The following is a 14,248-nucleotide window of genomic DNA, read 5'->3' as shown; positions in this document are numbered from 1 at the left end:
CATTTATGCTTCCTGGCCTATTCCCCCCCCCTTCCACTCCACCCTATCACATCTGTTAACAGTTAAGAACACTTTCAAGTATTTATCTCTTAATTATCTGTCTGAAGTAGATTGTGTGAATGACATGTGCAAGTGAACATGGTTTTGTTGTGGAGAATGTTGGATATGTTCATTCTTTATTTTTTTAAGTATTATACAATCTTTGTGCCATGTAATGAATAAATGTCATTGGTTAAGAGACCGGGCACATTTTATATATGACATGTGGCCATACAGGCGTATAATAATAGGATTGAAGTCTATATAATAATACTTAACTCTTTATTTGTCTCGTTGTGTTGCTTGGACCTTCCCCCATTCAATAAAGTCTGTGAAATTGAAAGCTGCGTGTTCGTTTTAGAGAGAGAGAGAGAGTATGTGCGTGCGTGTGTGTGTGTGTGTGTGTGTGTGTGATTGATGGGGTGGCAAAGAAGAACACACGCATTATTAAACTACACAGTCTAGAGACAGAGTGTTGCTATCTGGCATCTGCCTCGAGAGTCCGAGGTGCACGACAAAGTTGCCACCCAAACGGGAGCCACCCGCAGTGTTGGATTGGTTGAAACTGAGATGTGTTGTGATTTCAACGAATCAGAACCCGCGGTTTGTTCTCTCCCGTTTGGGTGGCGACAACTTTCGGTTCGTGCATCTCAGCCTAAGTCATCAAAGTTGTGTGTAGGTTTCACGTTACACAAAACATTCTTCGTTGTCTCTAGAAAAAGCTCCTGGGCAGTCAAACTGAGGAAAAGTGCGAACATTGTGGGATCCATTCAGTTGTCTTTACGATGCTCACAGTCACACAGGGTTCATTCTGGAGATTGCCAGATTCTTATAGCTGGATCCGAAACAATTTGCTGCTGTACATTGCCCGAGGCGATTTGAAAGCTATCTGAAAAATAGACTTCGATTATCTTTTTTTTTAATTTCGCGACGGTAAAGTTATTAAGTTTTAGTTATGAGATGCTTTCCAGAAGTTCCAGACAAGATGACACTTAGCGTTGGTGTTTTGTGTAAACTTTTAGCTTTGCTGGTGTCGTGAAAAGCACGCGTTTTGGTTGTGCATCGCCTTGGCTTTCCATACAAATTCAAGTAAACAAAATACAAACACGCTTTGCAAGTTATCTTTTATTGACTTATTCAGATTTTGTTTTTAATTGTTTAGATGTTTATGTTCTGTTCACTGTCCAGAGTAACTGCATCAATACTTTTGTTCAGCCTCTGGTCTTGACAAAACATTTTGTCATCATTTTCACGAGTTTTCATTCACAAGCACCTGGGAAATAAATGTCATGTTCCCCGGGGAATAAATCCCCGGTTACCATAGTTGCAGGAAGCCCTATTACATGGATAATCAAAAGCAAACCCAATAGAAACGCTCGAGGATTCTTCGGCTCTTTTCATTGGCATTTCCCCAGACCTAAACAGACGACACTGCTTCGCCAAGTTCCAAATACGAACTGGCAAACTGGCAAATGTAAACAAAAAACAAAACTACCTCATCAAAGGTCATACATTTATGCTTTATCGCAAACAAATGAAACCTATCGATATGTTTTATCTTCTCACAAAGTCATGGAGTGCGTGTATCTCTGTTTGGAGAAACAGGAACGTCAAGTTTAAGTCAAACCAATTGACCCCTGACACACACATTTTGACCCGTGCACAAGACGTTGTATCGATAAACTAAGCGCAAATAAAAAAATAATAATAAAAAAGCAAAGAACATAGCAACAAGAAATGAAGACATCTGACAAAGCCGAGCAAGCAGAATGACAAGTCTAATGAAAAACAGAGAGGCAATGAGAAACAAGATCGCGATTATCTTTCCTTCGCGGCACGCAAATCGTTTGTGTCCTTTGACCCAATTCGTGCAGTGCTGCACGATGCAAATCTTCTGTGACCTTTGACTCAACGTAGCTTCAATATTCGATTACTAATATTTACCACTGAAAACCGAGGGGTGGAATACCGAGAGGGGCAGGGTGGTAGGGCGATGGTGAAATGTAATGAAGAGACACGTGTAGCAATAAGAGAAAACCGATTCTGCAATAACACAAACAAGAACAAAAAACCCAACACTGACCTATATGAATATTTAATCAATAATATGATCGTCTGCGTTGCAGGTGTGCAAGTGAAGGGTTGGGGGGGGGGGGGGGGTAACTTGATCATTAATTTGTGTGTGTCAGTGTTTGTGTTCATGGACTGATTGTGAGGGAGGGGGAGGGTGGGGTGGGGTGTGTTTCAGGTTTTGGTGTGGGTATGAAACGAGCAAAACAATACCCACACCACAAAATCTTGGAGGCAAAAAACACTCGCCGTCGCATCATTTTGTCCGCACAATATTATATGCACCAACAACCGGAAAGAAAGGTGACAATGGAAAAAGACTCATCTTTGCTTCCTGCGATTCCTTGCCCCCGACTCGAACGTCGCACGATAATCCACATAACAGATCTGTTGTGAGATAGTCAACGCTGACTGTGCAAGCAAATCACCTCGTTTGAAATACGACAATCCCATCGCTCGAATGCAACATGTGGGCACTATCGTCTCAAAGGCGCTTACTGTCGGTTTCACACACCATTCTGTAGTCGGAACTTACAGAACTTCGCATCCTCAAACCAGACATATACGATGTACTTGTCTCAACATTTTTAAAACTCAAAACACAGAAAGTTGCTTTCGCACGCCAGCTTTGATCGCAACAACGTGCTGGGGCCCCGAACATGCATTATAATAATAGAACTCGCGTTTCAAACCATGGCTCCCTGTGTTGATTTTTCACTTAATGTTGAACCACCAAAATGATGACAAAAACGATGTTTGATGGTTTGTTGCCAGACCAGCTTTTTTGTCGGTCCTCGGGGGGCATATCGACTTTTGTTTCATATTTATTGACCGCGGTCTTCGGCCTTGGTCAATAAATATGAAACAAAAGACAATATGCTCCCCCTCGGACCGACAAAAAAGCTGGTCTGTCAACAACCCATCAAACATCTTATAATATCCACAAACAATATTATCCGGGTAATCACAGTTCTTGACAGCACCGTTGTAAAACAATCCCTCCGGACATCTCAGCACCACACTCACGTTTCCACGGAAACACATCGCGAATTTGAGGGCAGGGCAGCCCAACGAATAATCTGCATAGGACGCCGAGTCACGTGATTTCTCTGAACACGAAGGGCCGGTCACTCCGCACACTAAAGACAATGACGTCACACATGAGTCCGTGCCCTCGTCGAAGACGTGTCCTTCAGCGCATATCTGACCGGAAATGACGCCATTTTTGCAGAGGAAGTATCGATGGCTCGGACAGCCTTGAGAGTAGTCTGGGAAATAGTTAGTGGTTGTCCCCCTTGGACACGTCAGCTGGGTCTGGACTTTGTCCTGGCTTTCTTGCACTGTGGAACAAAGAGCGAAACTAGATTTGGTAATTTGCAAGAATAATGTCCGAAATTCAAGGAAGGCGTCCCAAGCAGGCCAGCACCTAGCTCAGTGCGTCTGAGAGGGATGAGCTTCCCAAGTGAGGCAGGGGTGAAGATGCTGGCCAGGCGGGAGTATTTCAAAGAGATATTTTGGGTTTTTTCTCGAAAAAAGAGGTACATTTGACGGATAAGGAAGAGGGGGGGGGGGGGCTTCCGAAACCCAGGTCTTCCGCCCCCACCCACCCCCCCCCGCCTTATAGATCCAGCCCGGAGGCAGTGTGTTGAAACTGAGAGGAAATTGTGGTTGAACGCAATCGTTTTGAAATGTTATTCAATCCAACTTCTTTGTCATGTTCAAGGGACATGTATTTATGACTATATCTGACCGACTGTTGACGGAGGGAGAAAATGTGAGACGCTGTTCTTGAATTTAACCTAGGACATCGATTCCTTGGTGGCCATGCTTCTGGTCATCCAAAGCATATGATGTAGTCACCTTCTGTCATGCAGTTAAATAAAAGCATGGGCAAAGTATTTGTCATCTCCATAGCTTTGCCAGATTTTGAGGATAGCATTAAAGGCACAGTAAGCCTCCCGTAAACCATCAAAGATACGGTCAGGCTTTTACACACAGTACAAACACCCTTTCATTTAAACACTCACCGATTGAGAACATCCTAGGTGCCCTCCGTAAAGAGCGAACAATTTTCAAAGAATTTATTTTTGCGTGGTTTATCTTACCCCTGAGCCATCGTGAACCCGTGTGATCAAGTTTCCCTTTTTGAGTCACTTGAGAAAAAGTGACTCTATGTAATCGGTCAGTGTTAGTCTGTCCGGCCGGCCGTCCGGCCGGCCGTCCGTAGACACCACCTTAACGTTGGACTTTTCTCGGAAACTATCAAAGCGATCGGGCTCATATTTTGTTTAGTCGTGACCTCCAATGACCTCTACACTTTAACGATGGTTTCGTTGACCTTTGACCTTTTTCAAGGTCACAGGTCAGCGTCAAAGGAAAAATTAGACATTTTATATCTTTTCTCGGAAACTATCAAAGCGATCGGGCTCATATTTTGTTTAGTCGTGACCTCCAATGACCTCTACACTTTAACGATGGTTTCGTTGACCTTTGACCTTTTTCAAGGTCACAGGTCAGCGTCAAAGGAAAAATTAGACATTTTATATCTTTGACAAAGTTCATCGGATGTGATTGAAACTTTGTAGGATTATTCTTTACATCAAAGTATTTACATCTGTAGCCTTTTACGAACGTTATCAGAAAAACAAGGGAGATAACTAGCCTTTTCTGTTCGGCAACACACAACTTAACGTTGGGCTTTTCTCGGAAACTATAAAAGTGACCGGGCTCAAATTTTATGTGAACGTGACTCATTGTGTTGTGAATAGCAATTTCTTCCTGTCCATCTGATGCCTCATATAATATTCAGAACTGCGAAAGTGACTCGATCGAGCGTTTGCTCTTCTTGTTCACAATGTAGTCGTCAGTTAGTCATTTGAATGCGACTCGATGTGAGCTTATCTACAATAGCACGTTTTTATGCACGAAACAAACGGCTGTGGTTCACAAGAACTCTAGCGATGGCTTTTGACTGTTGAGAGGAACGGCGATATGCATAAACCGTCGTCTGCTACGACCCTTGCGTGACCCTGCTTCCGGGCTTTTCTTTTTTCAAACTTTCACAACTTCGAATTGTACTGATCTTGTCTTGATGAAAAAAGAATTCTTTTGTAAGAATGTTTGTGTAACAAGCTGTCAATTTATTATTTAGATTTTAAAAGTTAGGTGTAGCGCAAAAACGCACCACGGTCCAAATCATCGATCCACGGCTATGGCCAGTTTACATCGATAGAATGAGACCCGAAGGGAAGTAACTGAGTTCAGGATGGGTCCAAAAAGTGTTCGAGACAATCTGCAAAATTAATTCTTTAAAAATTGCTCGCTCTTTACGTAGGGCACCTAGGATGTTCCCGTTTGGTGAGCGTTCAAATGGAAGGGTGTTTGTACTGTGTGTAAAAGCCTGACAGTATCTGTGATGGTTTACGGGAGGCTTACTGTCCGGGCGTGATTTCCGGTATTGAATATCCATAACAGCCGTCCAGCACCAAAACGAGGCGCCATAGTTGTAGAGGAACAAGTCCACGAAAATAAATTTTTTGAAAATGTCTCACGCTCGACAGAAAGCAGCCAGGATGTTCCCGTTCGGTGAGCGTTCAAATGGAAGTATGCTTGTACTGTATGTAGACGCTCGGGGAGCTCTGTGATGGTTTACGGGAGGCTTACTGTGCCTTTAACATGCCTTCTCGCGTGAACGATCATCGCAACCATCTCGGGTCCGCCCAGGCTTCAACACAGAATGAGAACAACATGCGGCTTTAGGTAGGACGTCAGCCGGTCTTCTGTATCGCACGAAAACTCCACACTAACTATACCCCCTCCCTTCCAAAGTACTGCTCATCGAACTTTGGACCCTTATTCTACCCATGGAGTCTAACTCGGGATAATAAAAAAAATAATAAAAACTGATGTCAACTAAGAATTTGGCTTCATCGCAAATTCTTCCTTAAATTCTCCTTTCAAGGGACGTAACCACTCGTTTTGGAATAAAGTTGAGTCGAATTTTGGGGTGAAACCTATCGAATTTCATCAGAGATTTGCTTCACTTGCAAAAAACTTGACATGCTTTTCTCCATATGGATAGTTGTAACTCTTGACATTGGCGAGGAGCCCCCCGCGGGTTAGGGGGAAGAATTTACCCGATGCTCCCCAGCATGTCGTAAGAGGCGACTAACGGATTCTGTTTCTCCTTTTACCCTTGTTAAGTGTTTCTTGTATAGAATATAGTCAATGTTTGTAAAGATTTTAGTCAAGCAGTATGTAAGAAATGTTAAGTCCTTTGTACTGGAAACTTGCATTCTCCCAGTAAGGTAATATATTGTGCTGCGTTGCGGGCCCCTGGAGCGATTTTTTGATTAGTGCTTTTGTAAACAAGAAACAATTGACAAGTGGCCCTATCCCATCTCCCCCCCCCCCCCCCCCCTTTCCCCGTCGCGATATAACCTTCGTGGTTGAAAACGACGTTAAACACCAAATAAAGAAAGAACGAACATTGGCGAGGAGGCTTTCAGTCCAGAGTCCATTTGGGCAGAAGCCCGGCTGACGTCCTACCTATTGCCGCATGTATGAGAACATTATTCCACTCGAACGAATACAACAATTCAACCACCTGGCCGCGTTCTGGGCAGAGTGGACAATTTGTCTTGAAATAATTTCGCACATGAATACTAGTATCAGGTAAGAAATTAGTTCAATAAAAACACATTGTACTTACCGAGACACGACTGGTGAAGCTCCGACGTGCAGAAGAGTCTCGCGGGGTCAAAGGCTGTGCCCTTGGGGCAGGGCAGCTCGCGCAGGGCACGCCCCCGGAAGCAGAGGGCATAGTTCCTGCAGGTGGCGGGCACGGGCATGAGGCTGAAGAGGAAGGAGGAGGAGGAACAAGGGTTGCACGTGCTGCACGTGAGCAGCGAGCACAGTGCCAGCAGGAGAACCGTCAGACGGTGAGAATCTGAAACAAATGAGACGGAGCGCTATTTAAAGATCTCCTCTGATAGACAAAGGGAAGTAAGCGCTCTAAATACATACGATTGTGTCATAGAGTTAGCGAGAGTTATGTGGACCCAGTCTCCTGGCACCTGAGAGAATAACAAATATGGAAACGAACAAGCGGCCAGGAGGAGAACCGTCACACGATGACCTACATTGGATGATAACGACAACGATAACAATATTGATATCTATACACCACACAATTTATTGTCCATTATTATGAGTTCATAGGAATGGAAAGGTGTCTTTGATGCCCACCAGCTATGTCCATACACTCAGTGAAATATTGTTATTGTAGTAAACAGCTGATTTATTTTAGCTGAGTTCAGCCTACCAAAAGTAAATAAAATCACCAGTGATGCAGAAGGAATGCATTCAGTTCTGGTTCGTCCGGGAAAGCTTCACTTTGAACTAGGAATTTTTGAATTCCTTGCAGTTACGAAAAAAAAAGCCAACGAAGAGCAAAAGAGGTCGGTACAATCCCCCCAAAAGTTTTAAATCGTCTCTACGGATTGAAAAGACAGTGACATAATTATATCTTGGACTGCTGCATTTTACGTTATTTTGTTCTGCCATAACGAGATTCAAATTCGTAATTATGTTCACCTGTGAAAAACTTTTGATACAAGGAACAGTTTATCTCTGCAAACAAGAACTGAGGAAACTTAACTAACGAATCAGCAAAGCTTCACAGCACACGATTTTGACCCCAAATTCAAATTTAAAAACATCCTAGACCTAGATTCTAAAGAGGGATATTACAAATAATTCATTTGCTTAGCCTACTTGTCACATAGGGTATTACAAAAAACCACATGCATCACTTGTACCATATATCCGTGTTATAAAATACATACTGTACATTACTTCTACCATAGAGTATTACAAAATACATGGCTTACTTGTACCATAGATCGAGTATTAAACATTCATGGCTTACTTGTACCATAGTTCGATCGAGTATTAAAAATACATTGCTTACTTGTACCATAGATCGAGTATTAAAAATACATGGCTTACTTGTAGCATAGATCGAGTATTACAAAAAACATGGCTTACTTGTACCATAGATCGAGTATTAAAAATTCATGGCTTACTTGTACCATAGATCGAGTATTAAAAATTCATGGCTTACTTGTACCATAGATCGAGTATTAAAAATACATTGCTTACTTGTACCATAGATCGAGTATTAAAAATACATGGCTTACTTGTACCATAAATCGAGTATTACAAAATACATGGCTTACTTGTACCATAGGTCGAGTATTACAAAATACATGGATTTCCTGCACCATAGGGTATTACACACACAACCTGGTTTACTTGTACTATAAGATACAAAAAAAAACATGGCTTACTTGTACCCTAGGCTATTACAAAGTACATGCATTACTTATACCATATATGACTATATTATAAAATACATGCATTACTAGTGCCGAAGGGTCTTGGAAAAAAAGACTCATGCTTACCATAAGGTATCGCCACCTTTCTTGCGGCTGTTACTGTTAGAGACATGATGCTTTGTGAATCAAGTCTGCTCGCCGTTAAAGACAGTGCGATGTTCATTTCGCCGTCTCTTTCTTCCTTTCCTTTGCAAACAGAGGCGAAGTGCTACTTAGGCATTAGGACCTAGACTCAGGTGTTTGCTGGCCGCGCCACCCTCCCGCGCACCTGTTCTTGACAAGGAGGTAAAGGACAGAATTCTCCAGGTGGAAATCTCTTTATATGACAATGTGGCAGCTCTCAGTTGAATACAGGCACACGAAAGCAATTGTAACTGTATATGTAGTTTGTTTGGTTGGTTGGTTGGTTGGTTGTTTTGTGTGTGTGTTTTTGTGTGTGAGCTTTGTGTGTGTGTGTGTGTGTGTGTGTGTGTGTGTGTGTGTGTGTGTGTGTGTGTGTGTGTGTGTGTGTGTGTGTGTGTGTGTGTGTGTGTGTGTGTGTGTGTGTGTGTGTGTCGCATCATTTGGAGTCGGTGTCATAATCCGAAACAGCTCAATAAGCTTACTTATCAATTCTTGACGACATCAGCCAGGAACATTAAACGGTGATGCGCTTGAGTGTAGTAAGCAACTTGTTGATGAAATTTAAAGTTGATTCGAACACAGTTTCCATTCAGATACCAGCCCAGTGTTCGTACATATACCAGAAGCTACGGTAGATTCTTTTGGAGTTCTATAATTGGTTTCACTGTGTACGATGAATTGTAGCAGAATGTACAATGACAAATATCAACCAAAACTTTGAGAAAAATTCAACTGCATGGTTTTTTTTCGTGTATGTATTAATCTGTTTATTCATTCATTCTTCCAAACATTTATTCTTTCATTTATACAATCACTCATTTATTTCTATATTCAAGTATCGGTTTATGCATTTATTTATCTATTTATTTATGTATCATACATAAATAGTAGTAGAGGTATGGTTACCATAGAGATAAAAGCAAGAGCCGAGGTCAAAGAACCCCGGGACCATGCGCCATCTTGGCAGTCATCCCTAAAGAAGGTCGCCACTGCTGACTACCACAATGACGATCGATAAGGTGAATTAATCTAAGCAGTAGAGACGCTAGCAGCAACGTACGCAACGATACGTTTTCGCTCATTCTAGTCCTAATCGTATTCCAGCGTTGCCGTTTTATGTGCCTGTGCAAAACTGTGTCAAACACGGAAACGTTCTGTTGTTTTGTTCAAACGTCACATCCATCCTACATTTCTGTGGACCAGCCCGCTTTTTGTCAAGTTCTCTTTTTAACCCCTCAACAGTTGAAATCTACGTATGATTAAGGATACCGTGAGAAACATGTAGACCACCTGGTACTGAAAGCACTTCAGATCCGTTTTGGGTTTTTGCGGGGGATACGAGCATCCTTCCACATGAACAGATATAGAAAAACGAACAGCTTGCCTGTTTTCATTGCAGAATGAGATTTATTTCGATTTTCTATCCGCAACCGACACAGAGATCAACCAAAGAAATTAATTCAGCAAAAAAAAAATAAATAAATAAAGGATTGTGCAGGAAGCAGCTCTGCTGTTGATTTTTGGAATGTGGGCAGGGGGCAAAGCGCTCATATCCTATGCAAAGCCCTCGCCTGATCTCTGGGGCATCGTGGGCAGATCCGTAGTAATGTACTCGATTGTTTACACGAGAAGAAAAGATCTTTGAAAAGAAGGACTGGCTGGAAAAGAGCGGGAGACGGCCACGAGGTTCACACGGCTTTTCATCACCAGGACCTCGAAGTCTGCTCGTGTTCGTCACTGTGTTGAAAAACGCGACGGGAATAAGTGAAAGAGACGTGAAGACTGACCTGGGATGGCCGGCAAACAGAGAGGGAGGTACTGACAAAGACAGGACACCACGATGGCCGCTGTCTGTCCTGGCACACTATGGTGGCGTTCTAGCGCCAAAAGTGAATATCACGATGATTACTAAGGTGTTTTTTTCTCTGTTTTTTTATTTTTGTTTTTTGGGGGGTTGGGTTGGGGTTATTATTATCACTTGTAAGTGCAAGGCTCACTACAGAACTACTGAAACTGAAAGTTCGCAAGGTGATATAAAGACTCTTGGTGCTATAGAATGTCGCTCAAAACAATATGATACAAAATATGTTAAAACTTTAAAAGAAATAAGATAATAAGAGAAATGCACACACACAAAGCGATTGTTCTGTACGTTATTGTTACCAAAATAAACCCACCACTGACTAACCGTGTGACCAGTGTCACTTTCTCATCGGTGCGTTACACTTTCGACCACCTCTCAGGCACCAGCATCGCAGCGTCAAACATTTTAGCTAGTGCTATTTATCGGCCGTAACTGAGCAGTAATCTTTGTTGGTAATTCCTAAGGTCTATGTATTTGACACTTTTTACCTCTTTTCAGCACCATGAATCTGAATTGTGATTAAAGGCACAGTAAGCCTCCCGTCAGTAAACCATCACAGATACGGTCAGGCTTTTACACACAGTACAAACACCCTTTCATTTAAACACTCACCGATTGAGAACATCCTAGGTGCCCTCCGTAAAGAGCGAACAATTTTCAAAGAATTTATTTTTGCGTGGTTTATCTTACCCCTGAGCCATCGTGAACCCGTGTGATCCAGTTTCCCTTTTTTACAATGTAGTCGTCAGTCATTTGAATGCGACTCGATGTCAGCTTATCTACAATAGCACGTTTTTATGCACGAAACAAACGGCTGTGGTTCACAAGAACTCTAGCGATGGCTTTTGACTGTTGAGAGGAACGGCGATATGCCGCATAAACCGTCGTCTGCTACGACCCTTGCGTGACCCTGCTTCCGGGCTTTTCATTTTTCAAACTTTCACAACTTCGAATTGCACTGATCTTGTCTTGATGAAAACACGCTGTCAATTTATTATTTAGATTTTAAAAGTTAGGTCTAGCGCAAAAACGCACCACGGTCCAAAAACTTTCTGATTATCATCGATCCACGGCTATCGCCAGTTTAAGGGAAGTAACTCATTTTTGACCTGAGTTCAGGATGGGTCCAAAAAGTGTTCGAGACAATCTGCAAAATTAATTCTTTAAAAATTGCTCGCTCTTTACGTAGGGCACCTAGGATGTTCCCGTTTGGTGAGCGTTCAAATGGAAGGGTGTTTGTACTGTGTGTAAAAGCCTGACAGTATCTGTGATGGTTTACGGGAGGCTTACTGTCCGGGCGTGATTTCCGGGATATTCATAACAGCCGTCCAGCACCAAAACGAGGCGCCATTGTTGTAAAGGGCCAAGTCCACGAAAATAAATTCTTTGAAAATTTCTCACGCTCGATAGAAAGCAGCCAGGATGTTCCCGTTCGGTGAGCGTTTAAATGGAAGTATGCTTGTACTGTATGTAGACACTCGGGGAGCTCTGTGATGGTTTAAGGGAGGCTTTAACTGACTTGCCTTTTGTTTTTTGTTTATAGGTGATCTCTAAAGTTATAAGTATTAATGAGAAAGATCTCATTCTTGTCTCTGAATCGGTCTCGAATGACCCCCCCACACACACACACACACACACACACACACACACAACACCCCCCCCCCCCCCCCCCCTTTGGGTTCTCAAGACTAGATACAGCAATAAGCAATCATCTGATTTTTACGAAACACTTTTGGTACTGGTGTGCTGTCATAACACAATCCACAGTATCTTCTACAGTCTACCGGTCTCCAACAAATCTCCCGCGTTGGTCCGGGATTAAAACCATCAAAGCCCTGAAACCCCGCGTTCTTCTTGTACAATGAAAGCGTGTTGGTGAGTTTCTAAAACTCTTTTTATCTTTGTTTTTTCGTCGAGCAAGCTGGTCGTTTCTCCAGCCCACACGGACATACCTTCGTGAGTAACATCTCAATTGCGTCTCAGGGAATTAGGAGTGAATTAGTCACAATCACGATTAGTCCCCTTGAGAAAGGCAGCATAATGATCCCACTATTTAACACCAGGAGGCTCCTCTACGAAGAGTTGCTGAATTGTTCGATCATAGGAACGAAGGAAGATAACAGATTCATTAGAATGAATGATTCAAAACGAGTATTTTTCAATGAACTTTTAAAAACATAACGTCAGATTTTTCAATGAACAGATGTAATTTTTCAATGAACAGACGCTTTAATCCGTCAGATTTTTCTGGATTGTGTAAGTAAATCAGAAACAACATCTAACAGTTATGTCTGAATCACACCTCTTGATGTCCATCTGTAAATCTGATTTTTCATACCAGCATCTACGTACATGTAGATGTACATCTCGCACAGGTGTGACTGAAAGTCGTGACTGTGCGGTGACACAGACTGTTCAGTAAAGGTTTGGTTTGTTTCTATTGTTTTTAAATAAAACTTGAATAATACAGTCCTCAGTTTCCGTGAAACAATCCCACCCATCCATTGGTTTAAAACACAACTTTAAACGCACAATAATTTCTGTGAAACAGCCTTGCCGCCGGACTATCTCAAATCTGCCCAGCTGTTACATGGGATTTAACAATCACTTGAACTTTTTCTTAACAGTTAATAAGTATGGTAATTTGCAAGGTGGTTTACAGGCAGCTTAATGTCACAATGTCCAATCGTCTCTGGGCACGTGAACGCGCGCGAACACGGCACACACACACACACACACGCACGCACTCACGCACGCACGCACGCACACACACACACACACACGCGTACACGCATACACACACACACGCGTACACGCACACAAACACACACACGCGTACACGCACACACACACACACACACACACACACACGCGTACACGCACACAAACACACACACACACACACACACACGCGTACACGCACACACACACACACACACACACACACGCGTACACGCACACACACACACACACATACACGCGCGCGTACACGCACACACACACACGCGCGTACACGCACACACACACACGCGTACACGCACACAAACACAGACACTCACACACACGCGTACACGCACGCACACACACACACACACACGCGTACACGCACACACACACACACACACACACAGGTGCTGTCACTCTAATTTTACATCTTGAACAGGTCTGTGTTGGTACATCTGATTGACTGCATGAGAAGTGATACATGTATCTTCGGGCCGTAATATTGTGAGGATGCATTCATGTTTTGTAGAAAGGCTTAGACGGTTTGGTTGTAACAGAATGTTTATTGTCGAGATGAATTTCACAGCTTCTTCAGTTGCATGGTGTTTACTGTTGTTATTTGGTATAAGGGCTGGCAGGCTTCCATGGTTCTGGGTATGAAAAAACATGTGTGTGGTGTCGAGATGAATTACACAGTTGTTTCATAAGGTTGATGTTGTATTGTTTGTATAAAAACACATAGGTTGATGAGGTGTGGGTATGTGTGGTGTCACGATGATTTACACAGGTGTTTGACTTTCATGAGGTTGATGTTGTATTGTTTGTGTAAAAACACATAGGTTGATGAGGTGTGGGTATGTGTGGTGTCACGATGATTTACACAACTGTTTCACTGACGCATATTGACAGACGACAGACACACTGACCCAGTCTCTTCAGCAGACATATAACATAGTCAAGCCAGTCAGCTGAAACACTGTTTTCGTTTTATTCACTGATTACAATTATTCACTTATTACAATTATTCACT

The 14,248-nt window shown here is 42.6% G+C and overlaps 1 protein-coding gene across 1 annotated transcript; it reads right to left on the bottom strand.

Moving 5' to 3' along the window:
• Positions 1-2,777: 2,777 nt before the first annotated feature.
• LOC138970583 (uncharacterized) lies at positions 2,778-8,808 on the bottom strand. Its single transcript, XM_070343050.1, has 3 exons — positions 8,574-8,808; positions 6,821-7,057; positions 2,778-3,449 (listed from the first exon to the last, which is right to left on the bottom strand). Exons 1-3 carry the CDS (start codon positions 8,668-8,670, stop codon positions 2,824-2,826), a joined length of 960 nt encoding a protein of 319 aa, XP_070199151.1. The 5' UTR covers positions 8,671-8,808; the 3' UTR covers positions 2,778-2,823.
• Between the last annotated feature and the right edge of the window lie 5,440 nt (positions 8,809-14,248).

The sequence above is a fragment of the Littorina saxatilis genome, linkage group LG7 (assembly GCF_037325665.1).
Source record: "Littorina saxatilis isolate snail1 linkage group LG7, US_GU_Lsax_2.0, whole genome shotgun sequence".
NCBI lineage: Eukaryota > Metazoa > Mollusca > Gastropoda > Littorinimorpha > Littorinidae > Littorina > Littorina saxatilis.
This window is presented reverse-complemented; position numbering and strand designations above follow the sequence as displayed.

Excerpts from the sequence above, each read along its gene's own strand:
- LOC138970583 (XM_070343050.1), bottom strand. The coding sequence starts at position 8,670 with ATGAACATCGCACTGTCTTTAACGGCGAGCAGACTTGATTCACAAAGC. Across the intron at positions 7,058-8,573 it reads AAAGGTGGCGATACCTTATG|ATTCTCACCGTCTGACGGTT; the intron begins GTAAGCATGAGT and ends CATTTGTTTCAG. Across the intron at positions 3,450-6,820 it reads GCTTCACCAGTCGTGTCTCG|TGCAAGAAAGCCAGGACAAA; the intron begins GTAAGTACAATG and ends TTTGTTCCACAG.